The sequence below is a fragment of the Ctenopharyngodon idella genome, chromosome 8, assembly GCF_019924925.1.
Source record: "Ctenopharyngodon idella isolate HZGC_01 chromosome 8, HZGC01, whole genome shotgun sequence".
NCBI classification, from domain to species: Eukaryota; Metazoa; Chordata; class Actinopteri; order Cypriniformes; family Xenocyprididae; genus Ctenopharyngodon; species Ctenopharyngodon idella.
Window position 1 is genome coordinate 3,025,001 of NC_067227.1, and position 18,495 is coordinate 3,043,495.

At 38.6% G+C, this 18,495-nt stretch overlaps 1 protein-coding gene across 3 annotated transcripts in view; it reads right to left on the reverse strand.

Annotated features, from left to right (window-relative positions):
* The window catches only part of prkg1l (protein kinase cGMP-dependent 1, like), a 32,582-nt gene that overhangs the window by 5,086 nt on the left and 9,001 nt on the right, over positions 1-18,495 (reverse strand). Inside the window, exons 5-16 of one of the 3 annotated variants that reach the window (XM_051902261.1) lie at positions 17,541-17,654; positions 10,392-10,497; positions 8,520-8,583; positions 8,160-8,237; positions 6,360-6,442; positions 5,939-6,004; positions 5,741-5,809; positions 5,531-5,627; positions 5,233-5,372; positions 3,425-3,514; positions 2,623-2,764; positions 2,314-2,477 (exon numbers count right to left, since the gene is read on the reverse strand). In XM_051902261.1, the coding sequence (XP_051758221.1) occupies positions 2,314-2,477; positions 2,623-2,764; positions 3,425-3,514; positions 5,233-5,372; positions 5,531-5,627; positions 5,741-5,809; positions 5,939-6,004; positions 6,360-6,442; positions 8,160-8,237; positions 8,520-8,583; positions 10,392-10,497; positions 17,541-17,654 (1,213 nt within the window). Of the gene's footprint in view, positions 1-2,313; positions 2,478-2,622; positions 2,765-3,424; positions 3,515-5,232; positions 5,373-5,530; positions 5,628-5,740; positions 5,810-5,938; positions 6,005-6,359; positions 6,443-8,159; positions 8,238-8,519; positions 8,584-9,288; positions 9,490-10,391; positions 10,498-17,540; positions 17,655-18,495 lie in introns of those variants that run through there. The other 2 variants (XM_051902263.1, XM_051902262.1) reach the window with 2 other exon arrangements.

Here is an 18,495-nt window from a genome sequence, read left to right on the forward strand (position 1 = left end):
AAAAAGATATCGTAAAAGTAATTTATATGAATTGAGCGGTTTAATCCAATTCTCCTGAAGAGGAGGATTGGATTGCTTTATATGATTAATAGTTTAATTTAGGATTTTATTAATATGCAAGAACAAACCTCATTGCTTTTCCATATTTTATGTATTCTATAGTATGTGCGCTGATCAATGTTTATATCTGAATACAGGCCTAAATGAAATCTGACAGAATGATGACAGAATTATATTTTTGGTCAAAACATTTATTAGCAGTGCTGCCCACTTTCTTGCTTATGTTCCATTCTGAATATATTTACTGTTAACACTTTTCCTATTGTTTATGCATGCTGAAGAATGAGTCTGTGGTCTTCGACAGCATGCTAGTGCTACACAAACTTAAAAAAAAAAATATTATGTGTAAAAGATTTATTTTAAAATAACTCAGATGAAATCTACAAATAGACCCCTGCATGTCGTTTTAGTATCACTTAATGAAGGGGTAACCCAAAAATGTCACCAGTACTTTTTGAGTTTTTGTAGGATTTTCGTCCTTGGAAACAGTTTTGAAACTTTTGGAAACTGGTTTATTTTGAAAATAAACCAGAATATTACTTGATGCTTATTTTAATCATGACAACTCTGGAAGTAGTTTTAACATGTTAATGAATATGGCAATGTTAATAATGTTAATGTAGTTGGTCTGTAGTTGGATAGATCTGTTATGCTGTTGCTGCTGCAGAACAAGTATGGACTTGCTATTGCCAATAGATATTCAATTTTAACAATTTCAATTCAACAAAAAATCATCTCGGTCGTCACAGACAATTTTTCATAATAAATAAATATAAAATATACATAATAACCAAAAAAAGGTATAGGTCTACACTTTGTACATGTTTATCTAATGAGCGTCACTTTTCTCACTGGATTTGATTCATACACAAGATACATTACATAAGACATTTCCTAAAATGTGCATACCTAACTTTGTTGGTTCATAATAGTCAACCCGTTCTACAATCCTTCTTGCTCTCTTCTGTAACGTATATATTGGATTTATGTTGGTTTTATATGACCCCATACCTCCACACAGTAAGTAATGAATGGAACTATGAGCGAACACTACAATATATATAATGAGTTTTCATTCAAAATATGTCTTGTTCTATTTAATATTTGCAGTGGATTTAGAAAATTTTGTTTTCACATTATATGTGGTTCTATCTATTACAACACCCAGGAATTTATTTTCATACACTCTTTCTATTTCCTCATTATTAATCCTAATTTTAGCTTTGTTATTACTTTACCGAATACTAAATATTATGAACTTTCTTTTACTTAAATTCAATGAAAATCTATCATCAAACCACTTTTTTTTAAGACTATCTATTAAATTTCCATTGTATTCAGAAGCTGTTCCCAATTTTTCCCTGAACAATATAAATTTGTGTCATCAGCAAAATTTTTAATACTTTAGACAAATATAATTTATATACAGTAAAAACAATTTGGGGCCTAGCACCGAACCCTGTGGAACACCACAAGTGACTTTAATTAGATCTGATTTAACATTATTTATTTGTACAAATTGATACCTGTCATCACGGTAACTTCGTAATAAAGAGAAGGCTTTTCCTCTTATAACATATCTCTGTAATTTCATTATTAATAAGCCATGATCTAGTATATTCATTATTATCCATTGCAGTGGAAATCTCTTCTACCAGTTCCATCACTGCCATTAACCTATTTGCTCTAAAGCCATACTGATGTTCACTCAATAAATTGTGTTTAAAATGATCAAGACTGCGCACAAATAATTTCTCTAAAAAAATTTAAACTGGGAAAGCAGAGAAATTGGTCTGTAATTGGAAAAAAGATGTCAAAATTATTTACAAAATACTCATTAAATTTATTGACAATGTCATTCACTTTATTTATAATTATTGAAATAATTTAGTCTACTCTTCCAGTACTCTTTTTAATTATACTGTTAAGATACACTGACTTGCTGCTGCATAAATAGGCAGACATATCCTCATAGCAAATCTAGAGAGGTGGTGCTGGGGGAGGTGGAGGAGTTCAGAGGAACTCTGACAGCGCACTGTATGACTAGCCAACAGCAGCACGGAACCAGACTATGGTTCAAATGTTGAGCAAGCAATCTCATTGGCTTATATTTCATAGGCTTATATCTCATTTCAAGCAATCTCATTGGCTTTTGTCTCATATATCTCAATCTCATTGGCTTATGTATAGTCAAATATACTGTAACACAATAAATGAGTCAATGTAGTAATAAAAAAAAAAAAAAAAACTCACCTGCTGTTGAGCAGTTCATACAGCAACATCCCTACAGCCCAGAGATCTGCAGGCAGGCTGTGACCTTGATGCAGAATGACCTCTGGAGGCTGATAACCCACAGACCCACAGAATGACCAAGCCCTGTGCAAAGAACCCAGCTTCTTAGCACAACCAAACCCTGTCTGATACAGTAAACAGAGAGAAACACAACTAAGGGTTAAGTGTTAACGCCCTATAGTTATAATTGCCAAATATGAATCATCATAATCAGGTTGCCATCTATATTAACTTTAAATATGGTTGAATTAGTATGTATGTATTCAGCACCAATTTAGCATATCCACGTTGGTCCAGTAGCACATTTTCAGGTTTCAGGTCTCTGTGAACAATGCCTTTGCCATGTAGTTCACTAAGAGCTTCCAGCACGCACGCTGCGTAGAAGCGAACAGCATCTTCTTCCAGTGACCCCCTGAAATATAATATCACATATTAGTCAGTCACTGTCAGTTTAGATCAATTCATAAGATGCATTTACTGTAGCACTGGGAAGTTCATTTTAGTGAATCCGTATGTTATACAATGAACAGGTTCAAGAAATTGGTTTAAAGAGTCTTTAAATGCTTTATTTGTATACAGTTTTATTCACAAAATACTGCTGAAAACGATGTTTTCAATTACGTTATATACGCTCTTAAAAATAAAGGTTCAAAAAGAGTATTTTATAGCAATGCCATAGAAGAACAATTTTTGGTTTCCCAAAAGAACCAATCTGTGAACAGTTCTTAAATTTTTTTTTTTTTCTTAGTTTGAAGAATATTTTAATAATCTAAAGAACCTTTTTACCATTATAAAGAACCTTTTGTGGAATGGAAAGGTTCCATGGATATTAAAGGTTCTTCATGGAACCATAGATGCCAATAAAAACCTTTATTGTTAAGAGTATAGATTCCGTCAAATGTCAAATTTATTCCAGATAAAGTCCTTCCTTACAATTAAGTGATTTACAAACACTTTGCGACCAAATCATTAAAAAGAATCACAGTATCTATGTTAGGGTCGGCTCCAGCATCCTGCAGCCCTACAGAGGACAAGCAGTTTGGAGAATGAATGGATGGATCACTGTATGTACCTCTCTCTCAGTAAAATCCACAGATCTCCACCTTCACAAGCCTCCATCAGCATATACAGGAACCGAGCATCTTTAAAGGTACAATGCAACCTGAGAAAAAAAAAAAAGAATAAAACTTTTGAATCTTACATAAACAGCCAACAAAACATTGCTGTTGACATTGTTTTGACGTACAGTTTAAATTTCATTTGCAATTATGCTGATATGCAGGAAATATTGAGTTTGGGCTCAGTAAAATCTTTTTATTTTTTTAAGAAATCAATACTTTTATTCATCAAGGATACATTAAATTGGTCAGAAGTGACAATAAAGACAGTGTTAAAAAATCAGTTTCAAATAAATGCTAAAATAAAGTTCTTTTGAACTCTCTATTCATCAAAGAATTCTGGAAAAAAGTATCACAGTTTCCACAAAAATATTAAAAAGCACAACTGTTTTTAACATTAATGATAATAATAAATGTTTATTGAGCATTAGATTGATTTCTGAAGGATCAAGTCACTACAGGAATAAATTACATTTTAAAATATATTTAAATAGAAAACCGTTATTTTAAATTGTAATAATATTTCACAATATTACTGTTGTTACTGTATTTTTGGAAAACATAAATGCAGCCTTGGCAAGCATATCGTACCGACCCCAAACTTTTGAACAGTAGTGTATCCATAATTAAAACAGTTAAAGTCCCCCTGTAGTCAATAATTTTATCCCTTAAAATTCATCTTTGATCACCAAAATTACATATTTAAACACTGTTTCCTGTGAAAAAAACTTAATGTAATTAAATAGCTTGAATGTAACTCTACACCCTTGCTTCATTTATTATATGTGGATATGCTAATTAGCCCCACCTCCACTCACTCGCATGAGCTCAGACGAGATCCATTCAGGTCAACTTACTGAGGTAAACGCTGCACAATGGAATCACTTTTACAACATCGGACACATGACAGTAATTAATATGATTAGCCTTTTGCTTGACTACGTTATCAAACAGCTAATAATGTGTTGCTAATGTTACACAAACCATGTTCACATTCACGAGTCAGACAGCTGTCTTCTAACAATCAGCATCCTTAGAAACGCTTTGAAAAGCTCAGAACGTCAGTGGAGAAAGGCATATAGTTCATCAAAACATTGTAATATTCATCGTAAACCCGCTATATTGCCAAATCTATTCAATTTTTCATATCAACAGAAAAATATACCGGGATAACCTGGCTTCTTTTGAGACTCTCTTGCGCGGTCAGTTAATGATATGCTAAAGCCCGTCGGCACGTTGACGTGATTGGTTACAAGGTAGTTTGTGACGTCACAAAACACCAGGTGATTTCAAACTGTGTTTTTGAAACTCTTTAGATCACTGCAGTTTTAAAGGAGAAAATACTCAGCAATGGTGTTGACTCATGAATTTGCACATGGTTTGTCTTAAAGTATATTAAACACACCACACAGACATAAAACAACATTAAACACATTTTCACCACAGGGGGACTTTAAATGAGTCTAATAACATAAAAATAAAAGTTTCAATTAGATGATAATTAGATTAGAAAACTTTTCAATTAGATTAGAAAAAGGGTTTTATTGCCTGATTTCACCGGAGAACAGTTTCACACATCATTCCACAAAGATCCTTTAATTCTCCAGTTCTTCAGGAACTATCTACTCTATACTGGTGCTTTACAACTCAGATGAACCTTTTATGAAACATCAAGAACTTTCTCTAACGGTGAATAAAATGATTCTCTGCTGAACTCAAGGTGCTCCAAAGACATATTGAAGACCCTAGTGAATGTTCTGACCTTACTATAAATGGACTGTGGAGATCCATCAAGATGTGTTTCTCTGCGAGCATCCTCTCTCTTTGGCCTGGGCTCTGTATTGCCTGCTTTCTTATGGTCTTTAATGCAAACTTACAGCTGGGGTCACTCTTCAAATGGACCTTGTGACAAAAAAAAGGTTTGGCTGATTTATAATTATTCCATGGAAGTGTTTTTTATGTAAAAATGTAAACAAAAATCTTAATCATGACCAAGTTTTAAAAACCAAAACAAGTGCAAGTTTATGATACACATTGTACAATAGTCATTGAAAACTCACAAGCTGAGTGTGGCTGTACTGTCCTTCCCCCAGATTACACAGCACCTGAAAACTGCTGAGAGACATTTCACCAAACGCAGTCCCATCTTCCTCTGCCCTATTATATAGAGATCAGAATTACCTTATTAACCATCACACTGGTGATGTTTCCTTTATTTCAGTGGATAATGTAAAATACACAGACTTTTAAGTAACATCGACAGGACTTACTTCGATTTGGCCTTGTTGCTAGGATTTTTTCTGGCATCGTCCAAGCCTCCAGTTACTTTTTTGAAAAACCTAGATTTGGATGGTGGAATATAACCAAGGTCAGCTTTACAGCATATGTTTGAATTAGTTATGTTAGTACGCCCACTATTCGGTTTCCATAGCATGAATGTCGGTTTATGCCTCACGGCTCACTCTTACTCTTTGTCTATGACCAGACATGTCACATTGCCTGCAGCAAGAACACTCATCGACCTCATGTCGTCTCTAAAGAGCAAAGGAACAGGTCTGAGATGTTAATGTTACATGATACCTTCTGACTTGAATTTTAATGTTTCAGTTAAGCCACAAAACATTCAGCATGCACATGTTTGCTTTTCTCTTATTTAGACCTCTGGGCAAGTTAAAACAATGGTACACAACCTACAACAGATTACATAAGTGCTCTATAATGATTCAAGCTACTTTTTTGTTAATATAGGTGGTCATTGTGAATTTCTCAGGCCTACATAAACATTTGAAAACCAACATATCAAAATCATACTTCTTGTGTTAAATCAAAATGGGTAATAAGTTGCAATGTAAAGAATGGTGCCCCCTGCTGGTGAGAGTTAAATCTTACCCTTGTAGAGCTCTGTCTCCAAAACAATCCCCTCTGGAGAGGACACACACCATCATACTCTCCTCATTATCTAATACTTTCACCTAAGAACAAAAGCATGCATATTGTCATATGCTATCACATTACATTCATCTCCATGTTTAACATACAACACTCTGAAATAAATTACAAACCTGATTCCAAAAAAGTTGGGACATTGTACAAATTGTGAATAAAAAAGGAATGCAATGATGTGGAAGTTTCAAATTTCAATATTTTATTCAGAATACAACATAGATGACATATCAAATGTTTAAACTGAGAAAATGTATCATTTTAAGGGAAAAATAAGTTGATTTTAAATTTCATGGCATCAACACATCTCAAAAAAGTTGGGACAAGGCCATGTTTAGCACTGTGTGGCATCCCCTCTTCTTTTTATAACAGTCTGCAAACGTCTGGGGACTGAGGAGACAAGTTGCTCAAGTTTAGGAATAGGAATGTTGTCCCATTCTTGTCTAATACAGGCTTCTAGTTGCTCAACTATCTTAGGTCTTCTTTGTCGCATCATCCTCTTTATGATGCACCAAATGTTTTCTATGGGTGAAAGATCTGGACTGCAGGCTGGCCATTTCAGTACCCGGATCCTTCTTCTACGCAGCCATGATGTTGTAATTGATGCAGTATGTGGTCTGGCATTGTCATGTTGGAAAATGCAAGGTCTTCCCTGAAAGAGACGACGTCTGGATGGGAGCATATGTTGTTCTAGAACTTGGATATACCTTTCAGCATTGATGGTGCCTTTCCAGATGTGTAAGCTGCCCATGCCACACGCACTCATGCAAGCCCATACCATCAGAGATGCAGGCTTCTGAACTGAGCGCTGATAACAACTTGGGTTGTCCTTGTCCTCTTTAGTCCGGATGACATGGCGTCCCAGTTTTCCAAAAAGAACTTCAAATTTTGATTCGTCTGACCACAGAACAGTTTTCCACTTTGCCACAGTCCATTTTAAATGAGCCTTGGCCCAGAGAAAACGCCTGCGCTTCTGGATCATGTTTAGATATGGCTTCTTTAGAGTTTTAGCCAGCAACGGCGAATGGCACGGTGGATTGTGTTCATCGACAATGTTTTCTGGAAGTATTCCTGAGCCCATGTTGTGATTTCCATTACAGTAGCATTCCTGTATGTGATGCAGTGCCGTCTAAGGGCCCCAAGATCATGGGCATCCAGTATGGTTTTCCGGCCTTGACCCTTACGCACAGAGATTGTTCCAGATTCTCTGAATCTTTGGATGATATTATGCACTGTAGATGATGATAACTTCAAACTCTTTGCAATTTTTCTCTGAGAAACTCCTTTCTGATATTGCTCCACTATTTTTTTGCCGCAGCATTGGGGGAATTGGTGATCCTCTGCCCATCTTGATTTCTGAGAGACACTGCCACTCTGAGAGGCTCTTTTTATACCCAATCATGTTGCCAATTGACCTAATAAGTTGCATATTGGTCCTCCAGCTGTTCCTTATATGTACATTTAACTTTTCCGGCCTCTTATTGCTACCTGTCCCAATTTTTTTGAAATGTGTAGCTCTCATGAAATCCAAAATGAGCCAATATTTGGCATGACATTTCAAAATGTCTCCCTTTCAACATTTGACATGTTATCTATATTTTATTGTGAATAATATATAAGTTTATGAGATTTGTAAATTATTGCATTCCTTTTTTATTCACAATTTGTACAGTGTCCCAACTTTCTTGGAATCGGGTTTGTAGATAGATTGATAGATAGGTAGGTATGTAGGTAGGTAGGTCTCACCTGGCCTTGACTCAAAATGAAGAGTTTGTCTCCTGGACTTCCATTTCGCATTATATAATCACCATCACTGTAGTGAGACTAAGAAGAAGATGCATGTTGATATACAGAAAAAAAATAAAAGCCATGTAAAAAAATAAATAAATGAATAAATAAATCACATACTGAAAATATAGTTTTTATATCTGTATTTTTTAAGTTGTGGTTGACTGGTACAAACACTAAAAGGTGGATTTGATCAAGGTACACCATATTATTCAAAAAGTAATAGACAGAGCTTTGAACTTCAAGTTCAAGGTTTAGTCATCAGATGCTAATCAGGTACAGCAGTGAAATATGATCGTGATGTTCTGTCATACACACCTCCTCCAGCGCATCAGACACTTTAATGAGAACATCCTCCGGTAACACACAGAGTAGGGGGACACTAAGAAACACAAATGGGTGTCAGGAAACCTCATGGACAGAGAAGCCAGCAGATTCTGAACACATCAAACTATATATGAGACTGTATTATGTTTATTATTGTTTATTATGATAGCTTGTTTCTATCACTGAACAAAAAATAAAAAAAAAAGGTAACAGATTTTTTTATCTCATTATTGTGACTTTTTTCCCTTGCAATTATGAGTTTATATTTCACAATTGAAAGAAGTCGGAATTGCAAGATATAAACAAGATATTTACTCACTTTTGTCTCAGAATTGCGTGATATAAACTCAAAATTGCGAGAAGAAAAGTCAGAATTGTGGAGGAAACAAGCTTCCGAAGTTTATATATATATATATATATATATATATATATATATATATGTATACATATATACTGCTCAAAAAATTAAAGGAACACTTTTTAATCAGAGAATAGCATCAAATCAGTTAAACTCCTGGGATATTGATCTGGTCAGTTAAGTATCAGAGGGGGTTGTTAATCAGTTTCAGCTGCTTTGGTGTTAATGAAATTAACAACAGGTGCACTAGATGGGCAACAATGAGACGACCCCCAAAACAGGAATGGTTTTACAGGTGGAGGCCACTGACATTTTTTTTTCCTACTCATCTTTTCTGACTGTTTTTCACTAGTTTTGCATTTGGCTAGGGTCAGTGTCACTACTGGTAGCATGAGGCGATACCTGGACCCTACAGAGGTTGCACAGGCAGTCCAACTCCTCCAGGATGCCACATCAATACGTGCCATTGCCAGAAGGTTTGCTGTGTTTCCCAGCACAGTCTCAAGAGCATGGAGGAGATTCCAAGAGACAGGCAGTTACTCTAGGAGAGCTGGACAGGGCCGTAGAAGGTCCTTAACCCATCAGCAGGACCGGTATCTGCTCCTTTGTGCAAGGAGGAACAGGATGAGCACTGCGCCAGAGCCCTACAAAATTACGCCCAGCAGGCCACTGGTGTGAATGTCTCTGACCAAACAATCAGAAACAGACTTCATGAGGGTGGCCTGAGGCAAGAGTATGCAGGCAGTTCCTGGAGGATGAAGGAACTGATACCATTGAATGGCCCCCACGCTCGCCTGACCTAAATCCAATAGAACACCTCTGGGACATTATGTTTCGGTCCATCCGATGATGCCAGGTTGCACCTCAGACTGTCCAGGAGCTCAGTGATGCCCTGGTCCAGATCTGGGAGGAAATACCCCAGGACACCATCCGTCGTCTCATCAGGAGCATGTCCCGACGTTCTCAGGCATGCATATAAGCACGTAGGGGAGTGAGTGAATATTAATGTGAATGTGGTGCTTTGGGGTTATAAATGATAAATAACAATTGGATCTTTGCAAGGATATGACCAAATATTTAGGATTATCTGTGAGTACAAGAATCAGCCTATGAAAAACCTATATCTGTGAATCACTAATCTCAATATTGTCTGTTTTGGTTCCCCCCATGTCAATGGTGGTTATGACCCAATATATTTGAAAAAATTACACTCTAAAAAATGTTGGGTTGTTTCAACCCATGTTTGGGTCAAATATGGTCAAACCCAAACGTTGGTTTAAATTTTTTATTAAATTTTAAACCCAACGATTGGGTTTGTCCATATTTGACCCAAATATGGGTTGAAACAACCCAGCATTTTTTAGAGTGTAAAATTCAACAAGCCATTTAAAAATGAAGCATAAATATGCATACATATAAATAAAAAAATATATTTCCTCATTTACTTATAAAAGTCTACTGAAGAAGAAAAAAGTATAACATCTTGTACTCAACGTGGCACTAACCTGCGCAGGAAGTGCAGAGACTGAGTGATAGTGATGAGGCTGCTTCTCTGCATGACCCTCTGAAACACTTGACCCTCCATCACCCACAGCCTGCTGTTCACAAGAGCTGCAGAGACAACACAGAGGAAACACGGATTCAAACTGAATTTCAAGCATTCTGTGAACTGACGGGTCTTTGTTTTGGTGAAACAAAATTATGTGATTTTTTTTCATGGCTGTGAAGGAGGGCGATCAAAGGAGAGAGTGAGACAGTTTGTCTTTGGTGGATAGACATGTAAAGACAGAAAGAGAAAAACAAGTTTGAGATCCCTGCAGAAAGACCAGACCAGCATGGATTGGTGCTTATATAGCCATTCTGTTCACCAGCAAATATTTTTCTCTTTTCTCATTAATATATTTAAGGTAATATGGGGTAAATTACATTTCTGTTGGTAATATATGGAGTTGCAGGGCATGAAAATCACTTGGCTGTTGTCCAAAGCCCCCTGTGACGCTAGATATCAGTATCAGCCACTGGAAAAACATATCTGTCAAAACACTATAAAACAAGTTTAGCAGTAACAAGTTTACAAGTGAGAATGTTTATAAATAAAGTGCAAGTGAATTCTTAATGAACCTTAAAAAATATACTCTGTGACCTGCTTCTACCAAGTTCCATTAAAAAAAAAGGGAACAGCTGAAAATAGAGTCCCCCCCCATATCATCCTCTATCACTTCCTGTTCCTGAGACCCTCTTGAATTAGTAATGACACAGATTAACTGACTTTGCTGTCATTAGGAAGAAAAATACTGCAATCTGTCTCATCTGCTCTCCCCTGGTACCTCTGTCTACCTCTCTTTTATCCCTGTCCTTTCCTCTGCAGAATCTCTGTGGAATAGCTGAGAATTTGAGAATAAACCCAAAAATTCAGCACTGAACTGAATGCATGGCACTGAACTACTCCTGTGTTTTGTGTGTTCTGTGTTCTAGGACTTTTATTTTGAAGAGTATGTTTCTGTTCCTTTTGTTCTGCTGTTACTCTTACTGTGTATAGTTCCTGATTGTTTTCATAGCTGCCTTGTTTGTTTCCATAGTTACCCTTGTTAGTCTCCACAGTGATCAATTTCCCAAACCTGTTCCTTGTCAGCCTCTTGTTATCCTGTGTAAATTATATAGCCCTGTGTTTCGGTTGTCTTTTGTTGATCGTTGTCTTTGCACATAGTTAGTAAAGCTGTTGTGCTTACCGTTCCCTGTCTGCATTATTTTCATCTTCATTCCTGTTTGGATTATCTTTGTTTATGTGTTTGGTTAATAAACTGCTGCAATCAGATCCTCTCCTCTTCCCTGTGTACTGTAACACTGATTCCTGACATCTTGTTCCAAACATTTTAATTCAAATCAACCTTATGAGGGGCAGGACGGGGCAGAGAGCCGTGAGAGTGGAGCGAGTTACTCATGGAGGAGCTTGTAAGGATAAAAGGAGGAGTGACGACAGTGAGGGACGAGAGGGGACCAGGCCTGGACTTTATGTTGTGTTTTGTTTATTTGTGTGGCAGTCATCTGTGAGGAGCTGCCGCTTTACTTTCTTTTTGTGTTTGTTTATTTTATGATAATTAAAGTGTTTGAACATTCGCCGGTTCCCGCCTCCTTCTTCCCTTATCAACAAACTGCATTACATTAGTGCCGAAACCTGGGAATGAGGGAGGGACATGCCGTCGGAGGTCCCTATGGAAAATTCCACAGTTGCTGAACCGAGTTACGAGGTTCAGACAATGCAGATATCGGTAAGCCTTGCATGCAGGGTAACAAATGCACTTGCAACATTGTAACCTACCCAACGCCCCCTGGAAGCCATGAAAAGCAGTACTTATAATGGAAGTGGGTTGCTTCAGCCGGACTTTCTTGACCTTGTCTTTTTTGGATAGAAAATATACAGTTGATGCAGACCAAGGTATTGAGGGAGCAGCCAAAGGACGAGAGAGCACGATGCGACCAAACCCGACCCAAGGGGAGGTTAGTGAGTGGAAATACGTCACGTGGAATCACCAACTGGGAGGTACCTCACGTCGAAAGTCCCTGCGGTCAGTCCAACCTAAAAGGGGTGGAACACAAGCTTCACAGTGACTGGCGGCAGGGGCTGAGCCCTGCCTAGTGGAAGACATGGGCTTACCGTCAGGGAAGCCGTATCATGGACAATTATGCATATGTTATTACCAGAGGGAATCACTAAATATGGAGCACCAAGCTCCAGTGCACTGGCTAACCCGACAGGGGCATGCATTCACGACTACTGGGCCTGGTGCTGAATTCCTCTGCAAAATTCACCTGCTGAAGGTGCGAAGATAAGGTCAAGATAACTCCAGTTCACCCATCTGAGGAACTCACGTGGATAAAAAAAGCGCACATTATCACCTCAGAAAGGGGAAAGGCACTGTGTGCAAGCAGAGCACCTGGCCAGATGTCCCGCAGCTTACCCACTACCTAACAACACACAGGATGAGACTGGCTCAACCCGGAGATTGTAGAATCCCGCAAAGGTATTATGTGTCCTTAGGAGTATTAGTATTAGGAAACCGTTATTAGAAGGCCCTTCCTCAGGGGAAGTCACCAAGGAGAGGTTGTCGTCAAGAGCATGAGCTCCGAGAACCAAGTCTGGTTTGGCCAGTATGGCGCAACTAGTACGACTTGCTCCTTGTCCTCCTTGACCTTGCACAACGTCTGTGCAAGCAGGCTCACTGGGGGAAATGCATACTTGCGCAGACCCCAGGGTCAACTGTGTGCCAGTGCGTCCATGCCGAGGGGAGCCTCGGTCAGAGCTTTGCCCAATCAATTCCTGATCCACTGGACTACCTGGGGGTGGAGTCTCCATTCCCCCGGAACCATCAACTGACGTGACAGCATATCTGCTTCAGTCACTGCTGATTCCAGAACAGGAGATGGCAACATACAACGTGATCGTACACTGCCCTGACGGTTTATGTATGCCACTGTCGCTGTGTTGTCTGTGTGGACCAGCACGTGCTTGCCTGGACCAGCGGCGAAACCACCATAGGGCCAGCAGAACTGCCAGCAACTCAAGGCAATTGATATGCTAGTGCAGCCGGAATCCTGTCTAGGAGCCTGAAGCTGCATGCTCGTTGCATACAGTGCCCCCCACTCCTCTTGAATGCATATGTTGTGACCACAGCGTGCCTGGACACTTGCTCTAAGGGAACCCCTGCCAATAGAAAAGCAAGATCCATCCAAGGGCTGAATGCATGGTGACAATCATGCACATCTTAGGACTCAAGCCAGAAGCCAGTGCTGAAGCAGTCTCATATACATCATCCCAAGTGGCGTGACAGTTACTGAGGACGCCATATGCCCCATGAGCCTCTGAAACAGTTTAAGTGGAACCACTGTCTTCCCCCTGAACGTCTTCAGGCAGTTCTTGGCATGCTTGTTTGTGAGACGTGCTGTTATAGTGACCAAGTCCAACTTCATCCCGGGAAAAAAGATGCTCTGCACTGGGGAGAGCTTGCTCTTTTCCCAGGTGACCTGAAGCCCTACCAGGTCCCTGTGTGCACACAATAAACCTTGAGAGTGAGCTAGAATCAGCCAGTCATCAAGACAATTGAGAATGTGAATGCCCATCTCCCTTAGGGGCAAGCGCGGCCTCTGCAACTTTTGTAAAGATAAGAGGAGACAGGGACAGCCCGAAGGGGAGGACCTTGTATTGATATGCCTAACCCTCGAAGGCAAACTGAAGAAGGTCTGTGTCGAGGCAAAATCGAGACATGAAAGTATGCGTCCTTCAGGTTTATCACCGCGAACCAATCCTGTTGGCGAACACAATGACAGAATGTGCTTCTGCATCAACATCCTGAATGGGAGCCTGTACAGGGCCCTATTCAGGACTCACAGATCTAGGATTGATCGCATCCCACTGCCTTTTTTTCTGTACAATGAAAAATAGGCTGTAAAACCCGTTCTTCATCTCAGCTAGAGGGACAGGAGCTATTGTATCCTTCGCGAAGAGGACAGCAATTTCCGCACACAGGACAGGGGCGTCTTTGCCTGCCACCAAGTTAAAGAGGACGGCGATGAACCTGGGCAGGCACCTGGTGAACTGAACCGCATAGCCGAGTCTGATTGTCTTGATGACCCACAGTGACGGTTCGGGAAGCGCTAACCAGGCCCCCAAATTCAGTGCAAGGGGTATCAAGGCTACAACCATTTTTTACGTACTTGCAGTGAGCCGGTGATGCGGAGCAACGAACGCCATGTTGGGAGGCTGGGGGAAGCTCTTTTAGCATTTAACTGTGCACACAGGAGGGAGAGAGACTACTGAAAGGTTCCATGGATGTTAAAGGTTCTTCATGGAACTATCAATGCCAATAAAGAACCTTTATTTTTTAAAGTGGCAGGTGATTGAGGCTGCCAAGTCCTACCCCCTAGTCGTCATTTGACACAACGTCGAAGTGACTGACATATAGGGAACTGTGTTTATCTTTTACTTAGACCTATAGAGGAGATCAGGTTAGACAGCAAAGATCAGAAAAGAAACAGAGCGAAGAAAAAAGAGAAGAAATGTTTAAAAGAAAGCAATTTCAGGCTGTCACCAAACACAAGACCTGAACAAAGCTGAAGAAAAGAGTCTTGAAATAAATGGAGTGAGAGGGTAGGAAAAGCCTGGAAATTCAGAAAGAGAGAATGAGAGTGGGAAAAAAAAGAGAAAAGCAGAATTGGAAAAGGAGATCGACTGAAAGATGAAAACAACACACAATCAAGGCCGACGTTCTCTGTCAACGAAAAGAAAGATCTGATAAAATTATCTGACTTGACTGGATCCTCCATTCACTTTCAATCGATCTTTTTAGCCCATTCTATTTCATTCAGACTTTATTCTTTTTTTTTTCTTGCTACATTAAAATTAATAGGTCAAGCTGATGCCCCTGTGGCTCAGAATGGGCTCAAGAGAGTTTGTGAAATAAGAGAGAGAAGAGGTGTTGAGAGAGTCATAAATCAAAGCATGCTATGGGGGATACACCTCAAAGAATGAACATTAATTCATCTACCTGACGAAGATATCTTCTTCAGGGTTGGAGAGAGACACATAGAAATGACATATTTTCTTTACAGAAACCCATAAATTTAACATGCAATCAACATGTTTATATGTAAAAAAAATAAAAAAAATCTCACAATGTGACATATCTTGTAATTACTACACTTTTCTCGTCATTTAGACTTTATACTAACTTTTACAATGTAACTTTATAGCTTGCATTTCCATGTTTCTTATAATTGCGACTTTGTTTCTCTTTATCGTGACTTTATATCTAGAAATGTGACTTCATATCTCACAAAGTTCTTTTATTTCTCATAATATAGAATTGCAACTCCATTTCGCAACTGCAACCTTATATCTCACAATTATGACTTTGTCTTCCAATTTCACTTTATATTTCTCAATTGCGACTTTGTTTAGCAATGTAACTTTATATCTCACAATGTGTCTTTATTTCTCATAATTAACTCTCACAATTGCAATTTTGTCTCACAATTTCCCACAATTGCGACTGTTTTGTAATGTAACATTTCGCAATTGCAACATTATTTCTAGCAATTGTGACTTTATGTCTAACAATTAAGACTTCATATCTCACAAGTGTGATTTTTTGTTTTACAATGTGACTTTATATTATGCAATTGCAACTTTATTTCTAGTAACTGCAACTTTGTGCTTCACAATGTGACTTTATTTCTTACAATTACCTTTTTTTTATTTTCTATTCTGAGGTGGAAACAGGATTCATAGGATACAGCTGCATTTTGTATAAAATTACGTAAAAAAATAAATAAATTATCTTTGCCTTTAAAAGGAAAAAATTCAATATATAGTAGCATTTTTGGTGTACAATATAATCTGATAAATCTGACATCTGATAACTACAGATGTCTCTAAAACCTCAAAAGACATCTAGTGTTATAAAACTAGAAGGACCAACATAAAAGAAAAAACTAAACTAACAAGTAAAGAGGCTTAAAAATCACATCCATTTGGGTTTTTGTAGATCTGCCCATTCAATATGCAGTATGTTTTGTGGACTCTAGTGTGGTGTGTTGTAGGATGAGAATTTATATGTGGATTTTCATGATTCCTTTGATGTCATATTCCACTGATCTCTCAGTACAGCTTCAGATGGCTGATGGTGGGAATACTCTGATTACCCAGACACACTCAGAGCATCCCAAGTGGGATTAAACTGGAAAAAAAATAAAAACATATGTAGTACTACACTCATTTTGTGAACATCTTAGGTGTAAATCCTGACAGAATAATTTTCAAATGAGATCTTTACTATCTCAACTGCTTCTCCTAGACAACAATATGAATAAATGGAGAGCAAATGGAGAGCAAATGGAGACTTTTTTAAGTATTCTGCTTCTCAGATCTTTCTGTTGAATTTAAAGTCAACATGCAACGGAAGTTTCAATCGCCTGTTTTTCCCTATTGTAATGTATATTTGAGTGAAATGGCTTCTTGAACAAGAAAAATGTAGGGCAGGACTTGATTTTGTCCATGGGGAATGGATTGGACGGTTGGACGATTGTGGTTTGCTATTGGTGGATCTCATGTGAGTGACAGGTTGTCCTGCCCTCCCACCAGTAAACACATTATCAGAGAAGAGATGTCATTGAAAGAGGGAGGAGTTATTTTGATTAAAGATTACTTCAATAATAATGTGCACAACACGTGCATCATAATGTGATGTGCACGGATAAGTCCTTGAAATAAATAGACAGTTTCAGAGAGTTTTAAAGAGTTTCAGAAGAGATCTCAAACAGATTTGCCAAGCCAGTAAAGTCTGCAATCAAAAGACAGATTTCTTAATATAAATTCAAACATTTCTCATCAAATTCTTCCAAAACCAAATTATCTGATCTGCACTATCCACAGTCATTTTATATCTCTATACTCTAACTGTATGTCAACGACTACCTCGTTTATTTAAGGAGTTTTCACAGTATGTAGTTGCAGTAGATAAAACTAACAAAGGACCTCATTAAGCCCTCTGAGGTATAAAAGAACACATTGGTTTGTTCCTCCCTTGCTTACTGCAAGTGTGTGTGTGTGTGCATGTGTGTGTGTGTGTGTGATTGAATGCACACATGAATAACGATACCTGTGACAGTAGTGGAGCAGGTGTGGTTATGAATGAGGGCCAGTTCTTCAAACATCATCCCCGGCTCAATGATGTGCAGCCTCTGGCCAGCCCCGGTTACCTCCAGTTTTCCCTCTGTTAACAAACACACACACACGTCATCTACACCCTTCAAGGTTGCCGGGAGTGACAGGTGTTGAGCAGCAGCATGCCTGTCACATAGACAGATGATCTGAATCTGACCCATCACAGATTAGACACGGAGATGCTCAGAGCCCAAACAATCCGGCACATCAGGACAAATACTGCCCTGCTTCTTAACAAATCGTGGCTGGGGATTAGCACAGCTCACGGACAGGTATTGATGAACACTTTAATGGATGGTAATAGATCTCTCTCCTGCTTTCCATCCTTTTTTTTTTACTTGCAACCTGGGTATTTAGACACGCGCTGACATTTTAAAACTCATTCCACCTCACATAACCAGCAGGAATGTTTTCTCTTGCTCTGTCTTCCCAGAAGCAGGTCAGTCTCACACTTCTCTTGCTACCTGCCTGGTCCTGCAAACACTATGAGAGGTGCATACTAATTATTGTGCCTCAGTCAGAGAAAGGAACAGAATGAATGAATGTCTGAAGTCCACTTGAAATGTTAGTCAAGGTGTCTTGCACCAATGACATAATTTATTTTTATGACCATTTTGCACCTTCTCTTTGACCTTTACACAGGATGTTTTTGATTAGAATTCAATGTGACTTTTTGCTGCTTGTTCTTGATTTCAGTCAGAATACAGCCTTTTTTAAATGCCCTGTAAATGAAGTTGGACTAACAGATTTGTATATTTAGAATGTAGCTTGGCTTCGTCCAGCATGTATAAAATCAGATTAAAATTAAATGTACGTGCAAGTAAAGATACATAAGCAGTTGATCAATTGTTGCAGAATTTTGGCAGTTACACTTTATTTCAATAGTCCAC